Raw genomic sequence first — 21766 nt, 5'->3', positions numbered from 1 at the left:
CAGGCTTTAGCATATTCAATTATAATATATGCATATATCTGGATATAGTCCTCAAATAATACTTCATATGGTGCTAGAGAGCCACGCCGCAAGATGGCTCCACATGTGTGAGGCTCTACCGGCTGATCCAATTCTCCACCAGTAACCCTACACTTCAGGTGCCCATCGATGCACAAGAACTGGTGCCAGACTGCTGTATTGTCCAATGCATCATTTCCGGATACTTATTTGAGCCCAGGGAAGCCAGCTTTGAACTTACAAGAAGGTGTCTGTGGATACCAACTACCTGATCCATGGAGCTTCTCAGCAGGCGACTTACTGTGCAGGTCCTGCAGCAGTGAGGAGGACATGTGTGGAAGTGGTGTCTGCCCCCATTGAGTGATGATGAAACTGAGGATCGGAGGACAGGTGAGTGGAGGTGTGCAGCCTTGTGTCTGGGATCCTCTTTGGTTCTGCTTGGTCAGCCTGCATGGCTACGATGCACTACTTCTGGGTGAGGGCTTAGGATAGGGAGGATCGGTCTTCTCTCCGAGAGATTGAATGTTTGTTGCCTGGGAATGGGGCTAGCCTGAGGTGTCGTGATGCGTCCCTGTGGGAGACCGGCCATACCAGGGATTGGCAGCTGTGGAGGGTAAAGCAGTTTTCTCCAGCAGCTGCTCGCCTGCCTCTGGAACGCCAGGCCTGAATAAAACGGCATGAATGGACTCTATAAACAAAACCCGGCTTACCCCCATCAGATGCATGGATTGTTTCGTTTTTGGAACAGTGCTGTGGTGCTGAGAGCTGAAGGCCTGCTCACTGGCCCCTACAGAAGGAAACCAGTGCGAACCACTGCAAGACTTATCAGCTGAAAAAGACAACATGTAAAGAAGCTTGAGTCTCTGCATCGGCAGAAGGCCTTTCATTGGTGAATGGCAGTTACATTAGGGGCCAAGGAACTGATAGGCCTTGGCAAGAGAACAGTACAGGGGTGCTGCTGGGTACCCTCACCTAGGATAGAGAGATGCACCTGGGTATGCTTGTGCTCCTGATGCTTCTGGGGTACGTCAACCTGGGTATGATTCCACCTCGATGTGGAGCCCTTGGACTGGTGGCTAAAGGAGAGCTTCTTCTCACTATTGACAGTGCAAGATGGGAATACAAGATCACAAGCAAATCAAATTGGTTTTGAGAACAAGCTCCCTGGCAGATATACAACTGAAGAAGCTCAGCAGGACATTACCCAATGCTCCAGCGATCGGACCCGACAGCTGACCAGGACTTGCGAAGCCTCCTTGTTGACCTGAAACAAAGCCTAACTACCATAGACTTCAAGACTGACACACTAACAAACAGACTAGACCATATGAAAGAACTCTTACACAAGCATGACAGCCGTCTCGATCAGCTAGAACAAAGAGAGCCTGATTTACATCTCCGCAGATGGGTTACTCCGTCACCACGGTGATGGATATCCCGCCTGCCGAAATATAAATCCCATTATATCCTATGGGATTTCTATTTCGGCAGACAGGATATCCGTTACTGTTGAGGCGGAGTAACTCATCAGCCAAGATCGTAATCGGGCCCAGAGTGTCTGATGTAGAGGAAGACGCAGCTACCTGGAACCAAGAACTGTTGCGAATGGAGAAAGTACTTGAGATCAGAAAAGCCAAAAATGAAGACCTCAAGGTACGCTCACACTGAAATAACATCAAAATCCTAGGGCTCCCTGAGTTCGCAGCCATGAAGCCATACAGTGAAGCTCTGCTGGAATCCTGGTTTAACCGAGCAGCTTTCAAGCAGATCTCGGTGGAGAGGGTGTATCGAGTGCCGGGCCAGCCTGTCCAATTTTTGATGCTTCCTGCACTTCAAAGACTTCAAAGCCTCCTCCAGTTGGCACTTGAGATGGGTGAGGTCTCATACCAGGGCAACCGCATATCCATCTATCCTGACTTCAACCTGCCAGTTCAAGCTTTATGCAAAAAGTTTCTCTTGATACAATGCACCTTGATGAAAGCTGCCCACCAAGTTCTGCTGTCGCTATGCTAAGAAATCATGAAGAGAAGATACTGAAGACTAGAGAGACCAGGCAGTCATCTCAGTGATAACTAGCTTACATTGACTCAGTGTTTGCTGGTCCCTGCTTTGGCAATCAGTCTTGTGCCGACTGCTTTTATCACTGTCTCTCGCTTGCAGCTTTGCTCTCTCATGGGAGACTGGATGTACAGACTTTCTGACTTGTGGTTGTGGGACTAGCTCTGTTGAGCCTGCAACCTTTAGGATACTCCCTGCCCTGGCTGGCCAGCATGGGTACTGCACACATATGTGGTTGATTGAGTATCTTGGTCACTGTTATTGACACAGTTTATTGGCCACCCCTCACCTTTTTATAGAGGGTTGACCACCCGGCCCTTTGCCCCTCCAGTGGTTTGAATCCACTCCTCAGTAGGTCTGCAGTTTGCCCTGTTCAAATATTCAAGCAAGGTACTATTTGATCCTCCTGTGTTGGTGCCATGTGCATAGTTAACATGATGATACCGGTTTCCTTGGACATGTTTTTCTCTAACCAGTTGGCGTGGCTGTTGGATGGGGTTAATTATCCTTGGGGCCCAGCTTGCTTCTAAGTCCCAAATATCACGTTACACACCACACGGTTTACTTGACTTGCTAGTGCGACAAAAGACTGGGATAGGACATACCAGCCTCCTCACACTCCCCACCCCCCCTTTCCAGTTGCCCCACATGTCACCCATCAGACACGGACATGCTTCTACCCTCTGCCTTTTAACATGAAACAGTTTTTGTCTTAATCCTGCGAAAGTCCCAGTGGGCATTTAGTTACCTTAATAGATATTAGTCTAAGGCAGGACCGTAATCTTACTGACACTACCATATGTCATGTGAGAGCAGACTCGATTGTTGAAATGCATGTGGCCACATACTTGACCTAACCCCGTGGTGTAGCAGTAGGTATTTGAAGAGACCTTCTCTGGCGCATGCAACAAGCTATACTTGGAAGCAAGGGCAGATACGTTCTATTGTATGGATTCCTCCTAGGGACTGAAACTGTCCTCATCTGCTTATTTGGACACAATTTTGACTACTCTGACCTGTTTACTGAAATTTGGGGAAAAATGGCCTTGCTTGGCCCCATGGCTGTTATTTGGGGAGGAGACTACAGTGTGGTTATCGAAGACTCCTGACACAGACCCAGTCAGTGTAGAGGCTCACAACCTCAGGCTGAACAACAATTATTCACACTTATGTCTGATAATGATCTGCTAGATAGCTGGTGTGTCCAACATGGGGATATCTGACAACAGCCTGTAAAATTGACAGTGTGTGCAGTCTTTCCCAGGTTGTTGTATTGTGATTATTAGTGCCTCTGTAATATTTGGGGGAAATAGGTGGCTGTCTTTTGCCTCTTCACGTACTACAAGTTGTTGCGGAGCCTAAGCACTGCATACTCCTTGGGAACTCTCCGGGCAGCTCTTTGGGGCCTGGCACCCTACCATTACCAGTCTCTTTTTTTACCTCCATAATCGCTTCAACAGTGATCACTTGTCCAAGGAACTCCTTATGTCCATCACTCAGCCAAAAAAGTGCACTCTCCTCAATGTACTCCGAGGATTGCAATTAAGTGGCATAGGTTTTAAAGGAGTATAATTCAGTATAGAATTCAGCAAATGCTTTTGTGATCTTTTCTGCCACACGTTGTCTCTCTCTCGTTTCCAATGTGTCACAGCAATAATATGGCCAGTAGCCCACGGTTGCTGAATCATGCATGCTGCGATTTTGCCATTCCCCTTCCTCATATCTATTGGTCATCATCGCTCTGCCTAGGCGTTTAACTTCCCCGTTAGCAACCTCGTTCTATTCAGAAATTTTGCAGTTTATATTTGCAAGCACAGTTTGGCTAGGGGAAGCGGAGTATTTGTTCTGCAGTTCATGTATCTCTCTTTCAAGATCATTCATTCTCTTTTGCATGCTTTAACAGTGTGCCATGCTGTGTAGCAATACACCCGCCACCACCTTGATTGCCTCCCAAAGTGTACTTTCCTCCTTCACTGAACCAGTATTGTGCTGAAAATATTCTTTAAATATGTCCCTCACATCACTTCGGAAGGTGGTGTCTGTTAGTGCCTATTGTCTGGGTCGCTTTTGAATGTCCTGCTTACTGCATTGAGCCATGTCATGGTGATCAGAACGGGTGCATGGTCCAACAGCGTGCTTGCCATGTGTTGCATGGAGTGTACCACAGAAGTTGAGTCTGGACTGCATATTACGTGCATAATATGTGTATGTACCGTCCAGTTACCTTTCCCTTCAGACATCTACGAGTCCATGCTCTGTCATTGTTGCTTGCAATGCTGATGAGGTTGCACGTCCGAATATTATCGCCCACTTGGACCACATATATTTTTCTGTAGTAGGTAATCTAGTGAATAGTCCCACTCATGTGCGAGGACCCCGGAGCAATCAAAAAAAATCTCTTAAGCTGTCTTTTGTGCAGTCCTGCATAGACACTTAAGAGAGAATTTAAAGACAAATAATGCAGCCTATACCTGCCAGGCTACACTGTCCAGTACTTCAACTAGATATTCCACCAATACCATATTCAGCACAGCCTGCCAAGTTTCCTTCATAGAGAAACTTCCCCTTTTACCAAGAAAGCCTCTGGAATGATGGAGAGGAAGGGGTGGACAGACAAGCCCCATAGGCTGCCATTATGTGGCTCAAAAAAGGATACCGTGCCTTTAGGAAAACTTTCAGAACTCTCAGTATCCCAGAATGCACAGCAGGTCCCCTCTACTTTCAGTTCTTTTTTCCGGCTCCTGCTAGCAGGACCCTGGGGCATTGAGCTCTCCCTTTTTAGGGTTTATTTGAATTATTCGCACTTTTAAAGTGTTAGAGCGTGTTCACTCAACGTGTTTTTGTGCCTTCTTTAATTACTGGTGTTTTTCTGGTAATTCTGAGCCCTCATTTATCAAATATGCCTGCCTTCTTTGATAAATGCCCTGAGTGCTCTAGGAAGAAGTCCAAGTCTGATCCGCACGAGGTGTGTATCCTGTGTCTCCCTTCTGCACATGTTCTTGAGGAGTGTGAGATATGCCAGACTTTCTCCTCCAGGACCCTGAAGGACAGACAGAAGATCAGGCTCAAAGGACTGGAGCAAAGAAAACAGCAAGGTCAAGGTGGGTCTGGGCATGCTGGAACTGCTTCATCTGCCCATGCTGAGGCCTCTGGGGGGCTCCCCAGAGAGAAGAAGGCCAGAAAACGCCACCGGTCTCCGTCGACATCGATAGCCTCGATGTCGGCGTATAGTGGAATGACCACGGTCTGTTCCCAGTCTCCCCAGGGCTCTGGGTCGAAGCGGCGTCTATGTTCGACGTCGAGGGGACGGACGTCGAGACCTCCATCGGCGTAGAGTACAGATTCATTGTCGTTGTAGAGTCATAGATGTCGAGAGAGGTCACAGCGGTGCCGGCGCTCGCCGTCGAGGTGACTTCTCCGTCGACTCGGCGTTCGACTTGGAAGAAGAGATCGTCGACGTCAAAGAAGACATCGTCGACATCGAGAAGATCATCGACGTCGAGAAAATCATCGAAGTCGCGTCGATCCTCGACGTCGAGAAGGAGAACTCCAACGTCGAGACATAGATCATCGACATCGAGACGCCGCTCGGCTGCGTCGAGAAGGCGTTCATCACCGCCGTAGAGGCGCTCGGAGCCTAAGAGGAAGGCATCGTCCTCCAGGAGACGTTCTGATGCCAGAAGCTCCTCCAGATCATCGGGCGCACGGCAGCAACGTTGTTCACCGACAGGGGGCCCGGCCTCTCGGTCTCCACAGGAGGGGCAGGTCTAGGTCTCGGACGGATTCGTCCAGCGCCAGGGACTACTCACCTACCCTGTCGGAATCCCCTCGGACGAGGGTGTCGCCTGTGGACGACATTATCTCTTTCCAGGATGTGCTGCTGAGAGGGGCGAGCAAGCTGGGCATCACGCTTACTGTGCCCACGCCGACGACCTCAGTCATTTTTTAGACCCTTCATAAGAAGCTATTGTCTCGACCTCTGTTGCTGTTAGTGCCAGGATTGGTGGAGCCCGCCATGGAGTTATTCCTCACTCCTGCGACTACGAAATAAGTCCCCTTCAGGCTACAAAAGAAGTACAGGGCTCCTGACTCGGACCCAGCATTTCTCAGGGTGGATCCAGCCCCGAATTTGGTGATAGTGACGGCGGCGTGGAAACAACATTCCACCACCCCGTCATCTACAGTGCCTCCAGACAAGGAGAGCCACTGGATGGATTTGGCAGGCAGGAAGGTCTGCAGGACGGCTGCCACCTCCATGAAGGCCGCGAGTGCCTCGGCGTTGTTGGGATGGTACGATCGGGCTCAGTGTGAGTCCCTCCAACAGTTTGCTGACCTCCTTCCCAAGGAGAAGAGGGAGGATTTTATGGAGATCCTTCACGAAGGGCTGCTGGTCTCTAATCAACTGATCAGCGCAGCTGCGGATTAATCGCTCTTGGCAGCCCACGGGTACTGCCATGGAGTCAACCAGAGACGTCATGCCTGGCTGCGGCTTACGTCATTGAAACCTGAGGCCCAACAGAGGGTGGCCGACTTACCCTTTTTGGGTGAGACCCTCTTTGGAAAGCACGCTGACTATGAAATGGCCCGGATGAAGGCAGAGGCTGAAACCCTGACGGCTGTCGGGTTGAAGACACCCAAGGAACAAAAGAAGACCTACCGCCCGTTCCAGAGACGGTACGGGGCGCAGGGCAGAGGGCGAGGCCAGCAAACTGGACAGCAACAACAACAGCAAATGTAAATGAAGTATACTTGTAAAGCGCACTGTTACTCCATCTCGGAGTGTCCTGGCGCTGTATACCGCTGGGGAACCCGTCCTGGCTTTCCCTGTGAGATGGTCCCTCCTGGGCACACCCAAGGTGAGAGCAGGCATCCCTGGCGTTGAAGGGGTCGTTGTGAAGATTAGGCAAGCTATTGCCCAGAGTTGCAGAGTGGAGCCCAAGGTTAGAGTTGGCGCCGAGGCGTGAATTATCGAGTCCGCGGACATTGACCCAAGACCTTGCCGCGTTGGGAATTGAACCCTGGTCCCGGGCCGATCTCAGCTTCCAGGTCTGCCGCCTCTAACCACTGAGCCACACTTCTCCACAGCAGTTCCATTGGAGGCCCTTCCAAAAACGTCAGAGGGGCCGGGGTGGGCAGCAATCTGCCACCGCAACTAAAGGCCCTGCCGGGTCTAGGCCCTAAGCTGTTACTTCCCAGTTATCCGTTACCCACTCCGGTGGGGGGAAGCGTCCAATACTACCTGGCAGAGTGGAGAAAAATTACTCCGGACAAGTGGGTGCTGAATATTGTTTGCAATGGAAACAGTCTTCGGTTCATCAGCCCGCCTCCAGCAATTCCACCGGTTTGCTCGCAGTTTCAGCTGCGCGAGCTCCAGGCGGAGGCCGATACCCTGTTAAGAAAAAGGGCGATAGAAGACGTCCCTCTGTCTCAAAGGGGAAGAGGTCTTTACTCACGGTTCTTTCTGGTACGCAAGAAAGACAAGAACGAGTTCAGGCCCATTCTGGATTTGCGACAAGCAAACAAATGGATTTGCAGGGAAAAGTTTTGCATGCTGTCTTTGCACCAGATTTACCCTCCACTGCAAAGGGGAGACTGGCTGTGCGCGATAGACCTACAGGATGCATACTTCCATGTGCCCATTGCACAGAAACATCGGAAGTTCCTGCGATTCCAAATCGGTGCCAATCACTATCAATACACAGCACTACCGTTCGGGCTGAAGTCTGCACCCAGGACCTTTTCAAAATGCATGGCAGTGGTAGCGGCACACCTGAGCCAGAACAAGGTGTTTGTCTACCCGTACCTGGACGATTGGTTGATCAAGGCATCCTCCTTCTCGGAAGCTCAAGCACACTTCCAGAAGACGTCCGTTCTCTTGAACAAGCTGGGGTTGCACATCAACATGTCCAAGTCTGTCCCGACTCCGGCCAGTGCCTACGGTACTTGGGAGCCTCCATCAATACGCTGTCAGCAAGCGTGTCTCCTTCGGAGGAGAGACGGTTATCACTCCTTCGGAAGGCTCAGGCTCTTATGACTGTTCCATCTACAACAGTGAGGACAGTGTCTTCTCTACTGGGGTTGATGGCCTTTGTATCTTCCACACGCACGGCTACACATGAGACCGCTGCAGGAGTGTCTGGAGGGTCAGTGGGACCAGAGGCAAGGGAACTGGGACGACAAGATATGACTGTCTCTGCATGCTCTACAGTCTCTGAAATGGTGGTGTTCAGTGGAGAACCTCCTCAAAGGGGTTCCCTTCCACAAGGACATTCCCACTCAGACCATCGTGACTGATGCTTCTCTCCAGGGCTGGGGAGCGCATTCCGGAGAGTTACAGATACAAGGACAGTGGTCCCCGACGGAGTCCACGTATCATATCAATTTCCTGGAACTCAGAGCTGTTCACTTGGCACTGAAGGCCTTTCATCCGTCTTTTCAGACCAACTCTCTGCTTGTACAGACGGACAATACGACCACGATGTATTACCCCAACAAGCAGGGGGGTTCGAGATAGCGCACACTGTCGCAGGAGGTGCAGGCGATCTGGTACTGGCTGCTAGCCAGAGGACTGACGATAACGGCTACCCATCTGCCAGGTGTGTAGAATGTTCAGGCAGACGCACTGAGCGGACTGATTCAGGAAAACCACGAATGGGTCATAAACGACGAAGTACTCGGAGACGTCTTCGCCAGGTGGGACACTCCAGACGTGGATCTGTTCACCACCGCCGAAAACAGCAAATGCCGAGACTTCGCATCCAGGTATTACCAGCAGGGGACGCTGGGGAATGCGCTATGGATCAACTGGTCGAACAGCTTTCTGTATGCTTTTCCACCCATTCCCCTGATTCCGGCGGTGCTCATCAAGCTGTCCCAGTCCGGGGTGCGGAAGATCCTAATTGCCCCGTAATGGCCCAGACAGAGGTGGGTCACGGACCTGCTTCACCGGTCTCTTTTTCCGCACATACGGCTGCTGTGCCTGCCGGACCTTCTCACGAAGTTCGCGGGGCAGATGGTACACCCCAACCTCTCGTCTTTGAGTTTGGCGGCATGGCTCCTGAGATAGTGCAATATGGCCATTTGAATCTTCCCGCAGGTTGTATGGACATACTGAAGGAGGCTAAGAAACCTTCCACTAGGACTTCCTATGCTTACAAGTGGAAGAGATTCTGCATCTGGTGCAAGTCCAAGAACTATGATCCGACGACATGTAAGGAAGATGTCATCCTTCCATACCTTTTGCATTTGGCACTGTCGGGCCTTATTTTTCAATCCATTAAGGTCCATCTATCTGCTCTGACTGCCTACAGGAAATGCCCTTCACAGACTTCCTTTTTCCAGATTCCAGTGATAAAGGATTTTTTGGAAGGCTTGAAGAAAGTGTTTCCTCCTGTTAGTCTTCCTTCGCCTTCATGGGAATTGAATGTGGTGCTGTCCAGACTGATGAAGGAACTTTTGAACCTATTCTTAAGGCTTTTCTACCGCACCTGTCCTGGAAGGCGGCGTTCCTCATGGCCATTACATCGGCCCGCAGGGTGAGTGAAATCCAGGCATTGTGTTGCCAGGAACCTTATACTGTATTTCATGCTGCTAAGGTTGTGATGCGTACTCGCCCTAAATTTCTTCCTAAGGTTATTTCTGATTTCCATGTTAACCAGACTATAACTTTGCCTATGTTTTTTCAGAATCCTTCCACTCCAGCGGAAAGAGCTCTTCATTCCCTGGATGTCCGAAGGGTGTTGAAATTCTATTTGCATAAAACCAAGGATATTTGTAGGTCAAACCAATTGTTTATCAACTATGGGCCAGTCAGGACTGGTCTTGCTACCTCTAAACAGTCCATCTCTAGGTGGATTGTGTCCTGTATCCAGTTATGCTACCAAAAGGCTAACAAAACCTTAGGGGGTAAGCCTAAGGCTCATTCCACCAGGGGCAAAGCGGCTACGATAGCTTTGCTCCGTAATGTTCCCATTGCAGAGATCTGCAGGGCTGCCACTTGGAAGTCGGTCCATACCTTTGCTAAGCATTACTGTCTGGACTCTGATGCCAGGGCAGATGCTCAGGTTGGGCAGGCTTCGCTGCGAAATCTGTTCGCACAGTAGTTGTGTTGTTTTTCTTTTTCTCCACCGCCGCTTTGGTGTTGGGCATGGGCTTGCCAATCTATTCACTAGATTATGACTATACACAGAGATCCCCTACTACAGAAGGAGTAGTTTCTTACCTGAAACTCCAGTTCTGTAGTAGGCGTATCTATTTTATAGTCTTAAGCGCCCGCCCTCCTCCCCGGTGGAGAAAGATGTTCATGTACTGAATGCTACAGGTCTAGCTGTATACGCCTCCAAAAAGAACTGAAAGTGGAGGGGACATGCTGTGCATTCTGGGATACTGAGAGTTCTAGAAAGTTTTCTTAAAGGCACTGTATCCTTTTTTGAGCCACATAAGGGCAGCCTATGGGGCTTGTCTGTCCACCCCTTCCTCTATCATTCCAGAGGCTTTCTTGGTAAAAGGGGAAGTTTCTCTATGAAGGAAACTTGGCTGGCTGTGCTGAATATGGTATTGGTGGAATATCTAGTTGAAGTACTGGACAGTGTAGCCTGGCAGGTATAGGCTGCATTATTTGTCTTTAAATTCTCTAAGTGTCTATGCAGGACTGCACAAAAGCCAGTTTAAGAGATTATTTTTGATTGCTCCGGGGTCCCCGCACATGAGCGGGACTATTCACTAGATTAGGACTATAACCGAGATACCCCTACTACAGAACCGGAGTTACAGGTAAGAAACTACTCCTTCTTTATCATGGTTGTGGACTCCATACTCAATAGATCTCAGTTTCACCATGATCTCTTGCCTTCTGACTTCCTATTTGGACCTCACAAGGTGAGCCTTGTCACCTTGCTCATCCCAACTGCATAATGAGACTTGCCTCCTAGCACCTCAGCCGCTAAGGAGTTCTTCAACTCCTACTTTGGGTCCTCACCTGAATAGACTGTCGGAAAGGAGGTGCAAGTTTGAAGTAATTTCCACATCCTCCAGCTTTCAACCTGCAACTGCAAGTGCACAGAAGTGATAGCACAGATTGTGAACTCCTATTGGTGTTCCTGATCCTTCTTTACACCTGAGAATTGTTGCTGCATCCCCCCACTAGTCTTGATACCTAATGTAATGTTTTCTTGTTGGTCTCCAGCTGTGTATGAAAAGTTTCAAGCTTGCCTCCCGTGCTGATATATTGTCTCCACGTTTTGTATGATCACTACCATTAAAAGAGATTCCTCAGGAGAGATCACTGAACCCACTGCATGTGCATCTGTAAACCTCTCCTTCTTAGTGGAAAGTGCGGGTTAGAAAAACTTGATTTTGCCTGTCAGTTCTTTGACTGGAACGTCTTTTCTCATCATACAAAGGCACTGATATCGTCATGCCTTTGGAAACCAAACAAGTAGACAATGAGGTCACCTTGTTTACGAGCACAGTGCTGACAAAAAATAAGCTACAAAGAAAACGTGGGGCAGAAATCCGATTTGCCTCCCTATTACCCACTGCTTCATCCCTCTTCTGGAGCACTTTCCATTGCACTATAGCTTGTGCCAGTCAGTGCAACATTTCATTTTACTCAGTAAATCAACAAGCAAACAATTGGCCCCAGCGCACAAAATTCCTGCATCTGTGCTCCTTTGGCACTGTAACCTCTGCTAAGTGGCTGTCACCCACAGCAAGATCATTTGGGAAAATTACACTGATTGACAACCATATGAAATTCCACTACATTCTGCCAGCCTTGCATCTATGATCAATATTCCAATATTAAACCTATGTCTGGTCCTCAGTAATTTACTGAAACCTTGTTGGGTTGTGGGCCATGATCCTATTCTTTGGCTTGCACCATGGCTCATTGAACCAGCAATGGCCTATTTTGTGACTGTGGCCGCCATCCAATGAGCTGTGCCTTGCTCCAACAATACAAGCCCCCAAAATCTCACCTCTCCATTTCTGAAACCATACCCACAACTAGAAGCTAGATTATGTAGTTAATGTCAACAGTAATGGGGAGGCACCTTTCTGCGCCATCAGCATCAGCGTATTTGGAAAGTGCAACACAAGGCAGAAAACAGTGGGAAGGGTTTTTAAACGTTTTACCTACACCAATAAAGGCTGTTAACATCTCCTCAACTCCCCTGTAGATGGTTCCAGGTCTTATGGGAGTTGATGCACAAATTTGCAGTAAACCACACTGGAGTCAAAGGGCACTTTTGAACAAGGGATTCCTAGTTTCCCGTCAGAAAATGAGTGGGACAGCAGATGTGTCCTATCTCCAGCCCACAGATACTACCATAGTCTATCTATGACCAGATGTTTGGCTGCGATTGAGTGGCCTCAAACCAAATGTCCAACAAAAAGTAATTCACCTGTCATGAGATCAGTATTGCCCTTAAAATCATCCTCCATTATTTCTCATCCTGCCTTAATCCACAACTGTGTAAAATAGGAGTTGTGACATAAAAAGTTGATTTAATCTTTTTTTTAAACATTTTTTTAACATTTGTATGGTAGTCCAGGGAGGCAAGCTGGCAGAGTTTAAAAAGAATAAGGTACAAATTGTAAAAGAAAATGGTGTTTCCAGATGTAATTTCCCCTTTGAAAATCTTACTGATTTGCAACTACTGAGGCCTGGCATGTAAAACTTGTAGCTCTTGCATTAATCTGAAGAGGAAGCAGTTACTTCTTGTTGAGGACAACGACCCTTTCATAACAAGTCAGACCAATTAAATATTAAAAAAGAGATACAACTATAGGATTTAATGACTCGTGCATCTTCATAAACAAGAAGACTAAAAGTAATCTTATTGACATTTTGGCATGACCTGCCAGATCTGCGATCAAGCAACCTTATTTTCTACATTCATTCCTCACAAAAGTGAAGACTGTCTGTATTTCAAATGCATGTTTTTCATTTAAACCAAATCCTATCACACAGTGAAACCAGTCAAATAGAAGGCATGTTTTGCAGCGGGGACATTTGAGAGGCGCATAGGTAATCCGCCTTGTCTGACTCAGTGAAACTAATACGTTTCACAGCTGAGATAGCCTTCCCTCTGCCCCCCACCCCTCCCCCCCGAAGTCCCAGAGACGCACAATAGGAGTCTCTTTTTCTCCTCGCCTATTTTAGGTTTGAGTGGTTACCTATTGCCAAGTTTTGCAATTTGGCGCAAGGAATCTAGGATTGGATGCACCTTAGTGTGTGTAGACCGTCCATTTTCCTTTTTCTGGTCCTGATGAAAACCTGGGATTTACCTTGTAAAGGTTGAAACATGTAGACCATTCACATAGATACTTAAGGTCATAATCACCCACTGATAACTTCACACTATTTTTAATATTGTCCAGTTGCTTGTGAATAAAGTTTTTTCAACAAAGTTATACCAGGACAATTTTTAACATCGCCTCTTTTTTTTTTTTTTTTTGCACTAATCACTCAAAAAAAAAACAGCTCCACTGTAGTTCAGGTGTCGCAGCACACGCTGTTGGCACTCGGTCATCAGGGTGGACCCGAATGATGAAGCATGTCACCAACCAGATTGGTGAGTGAGGATTTTTTTTAACAAAAGGTTAACACTCCTTTTGTTCTACACTTATCCCATTCAGAATCTTTCTTTGATTCCTATGGTGATACTCCCTTCTTGTTACATTTATGTTTTGCAGCAGTGCAAGGATGCGTGCTAGTGGATGTGCAGGGGGAAGAAGCCTTATTCTATATTAATGCAGATTTCGATTTTTTGGGGGGGGGAGGGGAATGTTTTAAAATTGCAGTTGAACAACCATATTACTTGGCTTCTGTCCATTTGACTCTCCTGGTATTGCGACTTGGTGTTTGATTAAATATATAAATGAAATGAATTGGCCTGAGTCCGTTTTTCGATTATCAACGATATATTTGTCAGTCCATTTATTTCTCACCCTCTGATGTTATTAGGTTGAAATCACCTGGGATGAAACTGATAACGATCGTCTGAGTACGTTAAACAGGACATTTAAAAAGGATGAAATTCTAGACATGGATTTCCAGGCATATTTGGCTTCATCAAGTGAAGAAGAGGCAGAGGAAGAAGAGCAGTCAGATAAAGGTATTTAATTTTATTCCGAGCTCGAGCTAACCCACAGGCGAATGAATCCAGAATCATATAACATCATTATGTCAAGTAAACTAGTTGGGAGGATAGTCGATCGTAGACAGGGTTTCAAAGCCTTGCAAAATGAAAATGGATATTAGAAAGGTTTTAGATTGACTAGATCATCGGTCCATAATGTAGGTTCTCCAGACCACAAAAAGTAACTACCAAAGACTAAGCCACAAAATGCATGAATGTAGAGATTTATTGGGATTGTAATGCTTAGCAAATACTTTAAAATATATTGTAGACCTATTAAGTGTAAGCAACATAAGTTGTTATGCCACAAAGGAAGCCAACAATGCTTTGTAGGGCTGTGGTTTTCATAAATATTTGTTACAGTTCAAATGCAACATAGTTTTGAAGGAGTTACAGATCATTTATGAGGTGCGATGAAATACTTGTATGCCAACTTCCTGAATAATACTCTCCAGAAAATACATGAGGTTGTGTTACATTACAGAAGCTTTTGCATATGGAGCATATACTTTATGGAAGAAAAATAATTACTGACCGTAAAATTCACCCATCATAAAATGTTCTGACAGCTCATGTGAACTCAAAAAAGGAGATAGTCCTTTTTATGCACATAAAAATACAGAGGCGTAGGAAAACTTGATAAGGACTATTGTTTCGAACTTATCAATAAGAACTAGATTTTAAGTTGATGTTTACTAGTGTTCATCCACTCCCAGAGAATAACCACTGTATCAAAAATAAAAGAAGTCACAAAAAATCGGAGATTTCAAATATACCAAAGTTAATAGCAGAAGAGGCCAGTTCAGAGCCGTGCCTGACTCAGCACTGTCATGGAAGCTTTAAATTAAATTTTGTGTAAAGTTTTTTTAATTTTGTTTATTTAAATTCTGTTTATTTTCAGCCATTTTCTCAGATACAGAACACATAATTTTCTACATCCAAGTAAACACAGGTTTAGACACAACTGTTGTTTTCCTACCCCGAAGCCGTTAATATCAAAGATCCATCAGAGCATAAGATCGCTGGCTATGGCCCATATGAGCGAGCCCAGCAGCAACCAATGTCATAGTTTTGAGGACACTGGACAATCTCTTCAATATTCCTTATAACCTTCCCACCCTCCCCAGACCTTTTCCCACTTCCCAGGGCAGCACCAGCTTTGATATATAACCTTCTCGTCTTGACTGCACCAATCTAGATCCTGTTCCCAATCCCGAGCCTCTGTGGAGAGAGCTGTGCCCCACGCTCTAGCCACGTTCCTTTTGGCCACCACGGCCTTAGTCCGGAGCCACAATTTCAGGTATTTGGGCCACGGCTCCTAACTCGAGACACATAGTATAAGCTATCTCGGTTCTAGGGGGACTTCTATACCTGTAATATCTGACATAACTTTAGTGACCTCTAGGGCCTGCAGGGGGCCTATAGGGCTGATATCGGTATTTATTTACAGTGCCTGTGTTGATTGGACAAGTGAGGAATCTAATCCCATGTACCAGGAAAATACTGGATTTGTCACTGTATCACTTAACTGTACCGGAAATTTTGAAGATGGTTTTGTACTTGATCTATGACTAAAATAACAATAAAAAGAGTTTATAAAAAAAAAAAAAAAAAACTTTATTGACCTCTTTCCAGTGTCCTCGGATAATCGGGCACTCCTAAAGAATGTGGAAAAATTAGTCTACAGCTCCGCATCCCCGTTTGTTGAGGAGCAATATAGAAGAATAGGACCTGTGTAGTATCCGTAGCTGCACCAACTGGAAGTGTGATCTTATGGCCACATCCCTCGGTCCCTGCAGTGCCTCTGCCCTAGTCATCTTCTTGCATGCCTTTTTCTGCTTCCCATGCCTCTCGCAGTGAAAGCAGGGGGTCCAGCGAGTGATTGAGAATCTTCTAATATTTCAACCAGACTTCATTTGGCAACATTGGGTCCAGCAAGAGCATATCCTACGAAGGCATGTATACTGGTAGACTATCCCTCTTTCGAATAGGTTCCCTGAGTGTGTGATCCAAATGTAAGTAGTGAAACCTCTCAGTGTCTGCCATGCTATACTCTACTTGCAACTCTTCAAATGTGAGCAGGGCCTGGTTTCCCCATATATCTACCAGTAAGTCTATACCCAGCAGCCTCCATTTATGAAATCCTTCCAGTTTGCCCACTTCCTGTAACAAGTCACTGTCCCAGAGCGGGGTTCTTTTCATTGGGGTACCTGCACATTTCAGGTACTTGTAAGCTTGTGCCATACTTGGATAACTGTCTGGGTGTGTGGCAGGAGTTGTCTAAGTTCCTTTTTATGGTAAAGCGCTGCTGGATAACCTCGCTCATCCATCGTCCAACGGTCTACCCTGTTTTCAGGCTCCTACCTATCCGCATATACCCACGCATTGACCGTACTCAACTGTGCTGCCCAATAGTACCCCTTAACATCTGGTACAGCGAGCCCCCCGATTAGGGCCACTCTATCCATTAGGGATAGGTGTCGGCCCCTCCAGTGCACCACGTCTACCTGAGCCTCGCGATCAGCAGGATAAGATTCTTTCAGGAAATCAAGAGGATCCCTGGAGATCTGTATCCACAAGTATTTAAAAGTGGTCTGCACTAATTTGGGGCGTGTCTTTCGGCAATCTAGGAGGGGTGTCTCTTGATGGGGGAAGTAGAAGGTACTTGTCCAAATTAATCTGGTAGCTGGAGTAGCTACCGAAGAGCCAAAATATATGTAGCAGTCTAGCTACTGTGCTGTAAGGCCTGGTGGCAAATAAGAGGATATCCTCATACAGGGAGATTCACTCTTCCCACCCCTCGATGCCTCCGATGCCTTGCACCAAGTGATCCGCTCTCACCCACGTCACCAGTGGTTCTATTGCTAATGCGAAGTTCCATCTGTGACAGCGGGCACCCCTGCCTTGTCCCCCGTCTCAATGTAAAGACTCTGGACACTGCACCATTCGCTTGGACTCTCACTTTCCGGTCTCTATATAACAGCCTGATCCAACTGATGAACCCCTGGCCAAAACGTAGCCTATCTAGCACTGCCACTAAGTATGGCCATTCAATACTATTGAATTCCATTCGGGCGTCTAGCGATAGCAGGACAGCTTCTTCCCCTTGTCTTTCCTGAACCATATGTGGGACCCCAAATAAACAACTGAGATTTAATGTATTGCTTCTGTGCGGCATAAAGCCTGACTGGTCAGGGTGCACCACGGAAAGTATCACTGTAGTTAGTCGAGACACAAGAATCTTTGCTAAGTCCTTAACCTCTAAATTAAGTAGGAATGTAGGCCCGCAGGAGGTGCATAGTTCGGGGGGTTTCCCTATTTAGGAATGGTTACCATTAAAGCTGTACACTGAACCTCAGGTGTGCACCCCTTGTATCTTACCACCTGAAACATATTGAGCATGTGTTTCGCTACTATGCTTGCCGCTCATTTATAAAGTTCAAGTGGTCAGCCATTTGGGCTCGCAGTCTTGCCTAATTGTAGGTCCTGGATAGCCCCCACTATCTCCTCCTCAGATAGATCCTGCTCCAGTGCCTGTCTGTCATCTCTGGACAGTATTGGAAGAGATATATCTCACAAGCGCTCTGCTCACTCTTCTGCTCTGTGTATCAGAACCGGAGCATATAGCTGTTCGTAGTAGTCTGCGAAAGCTCCCACTGTTCACCTTGCAGTTCTGTGGTGACCCATCTAGCGCCTTCAGTACCTGCACCCAATTCCTACCCTGATCTCGCCGCTCCAGCTACGCCAACATTTTTCTGTCCTTATCTCCTACTGGATAGGGTTTCATCTGCCTCGCCTGCGCTTTGGCCCTGGTCCTGTTCTCAGCCAGGTCGCTCAGCCTCTTCTGGTTTACCCAGACCCGATGGGTGATCGCCACTGTCTCCGTGCCAACGGCCAATGCAGTGACTTCAAGCAATGCAATTTCTTTCTCTAGCTCTTCATACTTCAACCACTGCTCCTTTCGCCTTCCCCCATCATTTCCTGCACCTGTCCCCGTATGACTGTCTTGTATGCCTCCCACGGTCTATCGGCAGAGGCGACCGTCCCTACATTTTCCTTCAAGTATAATTCTGACTGCTCCTGGACCTTCAACCGAAAGGCCACGTCTTTAAATTCCCATGCGTCCAGTCTCGGGGGAAGTGTGGTGTTCCGTCGGGCCCTTTAACTGTATCTCAACCGTGTGACTGAGCAAAAGAGACCTGCATGTAGCTGTAGGATAAGAATGTAGTCCAGCCGAGCGTAACTGCCTTGTGAGGCAGAATAATCTGTATACTGCCGCTGTTTGGGATTATTTTCCGACCATTAATCAGTCAGACCAATTGATGCTACAAAGCCCTTCTGAGGCTCCCCTCCTAGTCCCACCTTAGGACATGGGATTCTATCTTTTGCCAGATGGCTGCATTCAAGTCCCCTTCCAGTATCAGCACTTCCCTTGGAAATTCAGGCAACAAGGTCCCCAGCGCCAGCAGGCTCTCACTATGTAGCCAGGGGGGGACAAATACAGAGCAGATGTTACCGCTATCACCTCCTACATTTCCGTAACTGCAGCAAATCTGCCCAAGGTATCATACCATTTCTGCCATACTACCAACGGGATTGAGACCCTAACTAGAATGCCCACTCCCTCGAGCCCAATATGTAGCTGGCGTGTGCCTGCAGGGCATAGCCGCACTGATCCAGTGCTTTATAGTAGTAAGAGGACAATGACTGGGGCATGTATCTTAAAGCTCTGAGGAACAATTGTGCATTTTATCTTGCTCCCCAGCCCATTGATGTTCTTGGACATGACCTTTAACCCTAACTCCCCTGAGAGTCCGGTGGAGGCACGGCTCACCTATCACCGTTTGCCTACATCTTTCATGGCGGGGCACTCATGGTGGATCTTGATGTCTCTGAGACTGATGGGCCACTGGGAGTGGCCCCCCATTAGATCTGTGCATATGTCCCTGTGTTGCAGAAGTGCCAGGTTCAGAGCAAACCTAACATAAACAAAGTAGACTGCTTGCCCATAACATTCCCAATTGCTTAACTCCCCCCCCCCCCCCCCCCTTGCTACCCTGCCTAGTGGTTTTAAAACTACCCACCACCCCAACATGGTGTGCCTGTCGCCTATTAACTAGCTTAAACTATTTCAGGGTGGACGAGGTCCAACCTCTGACCTCCAGATCAGCCCAGCTTGCCTGAGGCCACAGCAGAGTCAATATGGTCACGGCCGGGAGTACTTGATTCAACTTAATCCATCCCCCAGTCCACACCAAAGGATATTGCCTAGATTCCATCACAGTGTCCGGCCATCTGTCTTGATTTTAAGTTTTATGACTGACCGTTCTTATTCTCAAGTGGATTTCGTCCCATGTCGTGTGGGGCAACAGCCCTGTGCTGGTCTTCATCCGTTCATCCCAATTCAACACGATTCCCGGAGGCCTTTCCGTTGCTTGCTCGTCGGGCGGCTGCCACCCCAAAATACGCCAGCCCTCCAACTATTCCCATGTTTCCTCTGATGAGTTGACCTGACATGTTTGCCCCATTGCCACAACCCAGAGCCGTGCGGGGAACAACATCATGCATTTATTTTCCTTGGCACGGAGTTCCTTTTTCACAACCTCAAACAAAGTGCGCTGGCTTTGGACTTGTAGCGTAAAATCAGGGAAAAATCGGACCACTGTGTTCTCATAGTTCAAGTCCCCGTGGGAGCGTGCAGTCTGCAGGATAGCCTCCCTATCTCGATAGTTCAGGATCGGGGCTATGGTTATTTGAGTAGGCGCCCCCAGCCTCGGCTTAGGGACCGGCGACCCTGTGTGCCTGCTCTATGGAGAAAAAGTTGGACAGGTGCTTGGGTTGCAGGTGCTTATGGATTGGATTTTCCAAGAAGAGGTCGACAATAGGACACTCCGCCCCTCCGACACCCCCACCACCCGTATGTTTCATCGCGCTCTTCATTCCTTATCTACCAGTTTTGCTGCAAAGGCTGCTTGTTGTTTTGTCAAGTGGTCTACTCGCACTTCCAGGCTTTTGGACGACAATTGCAGCAGTGTTTTGTTTACCTCTACAGTCAAGACCTTTTCAGAGATCTTTTGAAAGTTCGCCCTCAGGAGCTTTACGTCCATTGTCACAGCGTCCAACTTAGGTTCGAGTGAGCCCTTCAGATCTGCTATGGCCGCCATTATGGCTCTGAGAGTGGGGTCAGCGGGTCCTTCGTGATATGACTGACCTCCTGCCTTCATCACTGGTGTCCTGATCACCGCATAGTTATCCATTTTATTGGCCTGGGTCACAATTTGACTTTTAGGCTGGCCCATGTCTGCCTCTCTGTCTGGAGTGGATTTGCCACCAACTGGCCATCCTGGGCTCTCGTATCATCTCCACTACTTCGCCCAGAAGAGTCTGCACCTCCACACGTTTAGGGATCACTCACTGCTCAGCTATGTTGTGGTCCGTTTGCTGCCTTAGTGACCCAGTTGCCTCCAGGCCATCTGATCTCCGCCTGCCAGATTTCTCCAATGGGACCTGTCCGACCTTTGGGCCCCCTTTAGCTGTGCAGCTCGCATATCTACTTGATTCCATCTGTGGGCTGTTATACAACTCTGTCGCTGAGAGGGACCTCTTTAGGGCCCAGTCATAAAGGGGGATGCGGTCTCTTGCCGCCGCTTGCACACCAATGCCTTTCAGGGCAGGCCGCTGTCTTCTTAGCCTCACCTGCCACTATTCAAGGCCTCACTGCTCCTCTGTCTTGCCCAGGGTGACGCATTCCGCCCCAGGCATGGGCTGCATCCATTGCTCCTCGGTCCTCCTGGTTCGCCGTGTGGGGCACACTTTACAAACCTCACGGACCAGCTCTGCTTCCGTTTCTTTGAGGCCGGCCAAACCTTACAATCTTCTCCCTGTTTGTACCGGGCACTGATTAGCCAACGCTTGCTTTTGGGTCCTGGTGCGGGTGGCACACCAGCCCCACGCACAATCCTGCACTGTCCCATTGGGGACAACTTGCTCCTTCGGGCGGTTCGCAACCCGGATCCACCCTCTTAATGGCTCCTCACCTCCAGCCACAGTGCCAACGGTCCCATTCTTGCTCCTGAAGTCAGCTGACTTCCGTTTTTACAGTTGGTTGCGGCACAACCTCCATCTATGTCTCGGCAAATTGATGAGTTCCACATAATTATGCTCTGGCTCTCTGGATGTATGCAGACTCTCTCTGGTGCACCTTTTGGGCCTCATGGAGCGGAGAGGCCCTCTTCTTTGATTACTGCCGGCGGGTTCGCCATCTGCGCCAGTAGGACCCTCTGAGCCGCTTCGCCATCAGCTCCAGACCCAATGCTTCCCCTAGTGCCCACCCACATTCGATGCCAGGGTACTTGATGCTGACTTTGTCGCCCGAACTGGCGGCTCCCTAAGTCCTTTCTGAAGCTGGTTCGACTTAGACAGATGTTGTAACCATATCAGGCTGAGGTCTCGGTGGTATCTCTACCTCAGGGCAGGCAACATTCTCTTCACTCCATCTCTGGGATGGATTCAGGCGACGGTGACCAGGTTGATGAATATGCTCAGCC

The 21766-nt window shown here is 48.1% G+C and overlaps 1 protein-coding gene across 1 annotated transcript in view; it reads left to right on the top strand.

Moving 5' to 3' along the window:
• ESF1 (ESF1 nucleolar pre-rRNA processing protein) overlaps positions 1-21766 on the top strand; it is a 325806-nt gene that overhangs the window by 133413 nt on the left and 170627 nt on the right. The window contains exon 8 of the mRNA XM_086927725.1: positions 14045-14195. Coding sequence (XP_086783851.1) covers positions 14045-14195 — 151 coding nt within the window. The remainder of the gene's footprint in view (positions 1-14044; positions 14196-21766) is intronic.

The sequence above is a fragment of the Lissotriton vulgaris genome, chromosome 6 (assembly GCF_964263255.1).
Source record: "Lissotriton vulgaris chromosome 6, aLisVul1.2, whole genome shotgun sequence".
Taxonomy (NCBI): domain Eukaryota; kingdom Metazoa; phylum Chordata; class Amphibia; order Caudata; family Salamandridae; genus Lissotriton; species Lissotriton vulgaris.
This window is presented reverse-complemented; position numbering and strand designations above follow the sequence as displayed.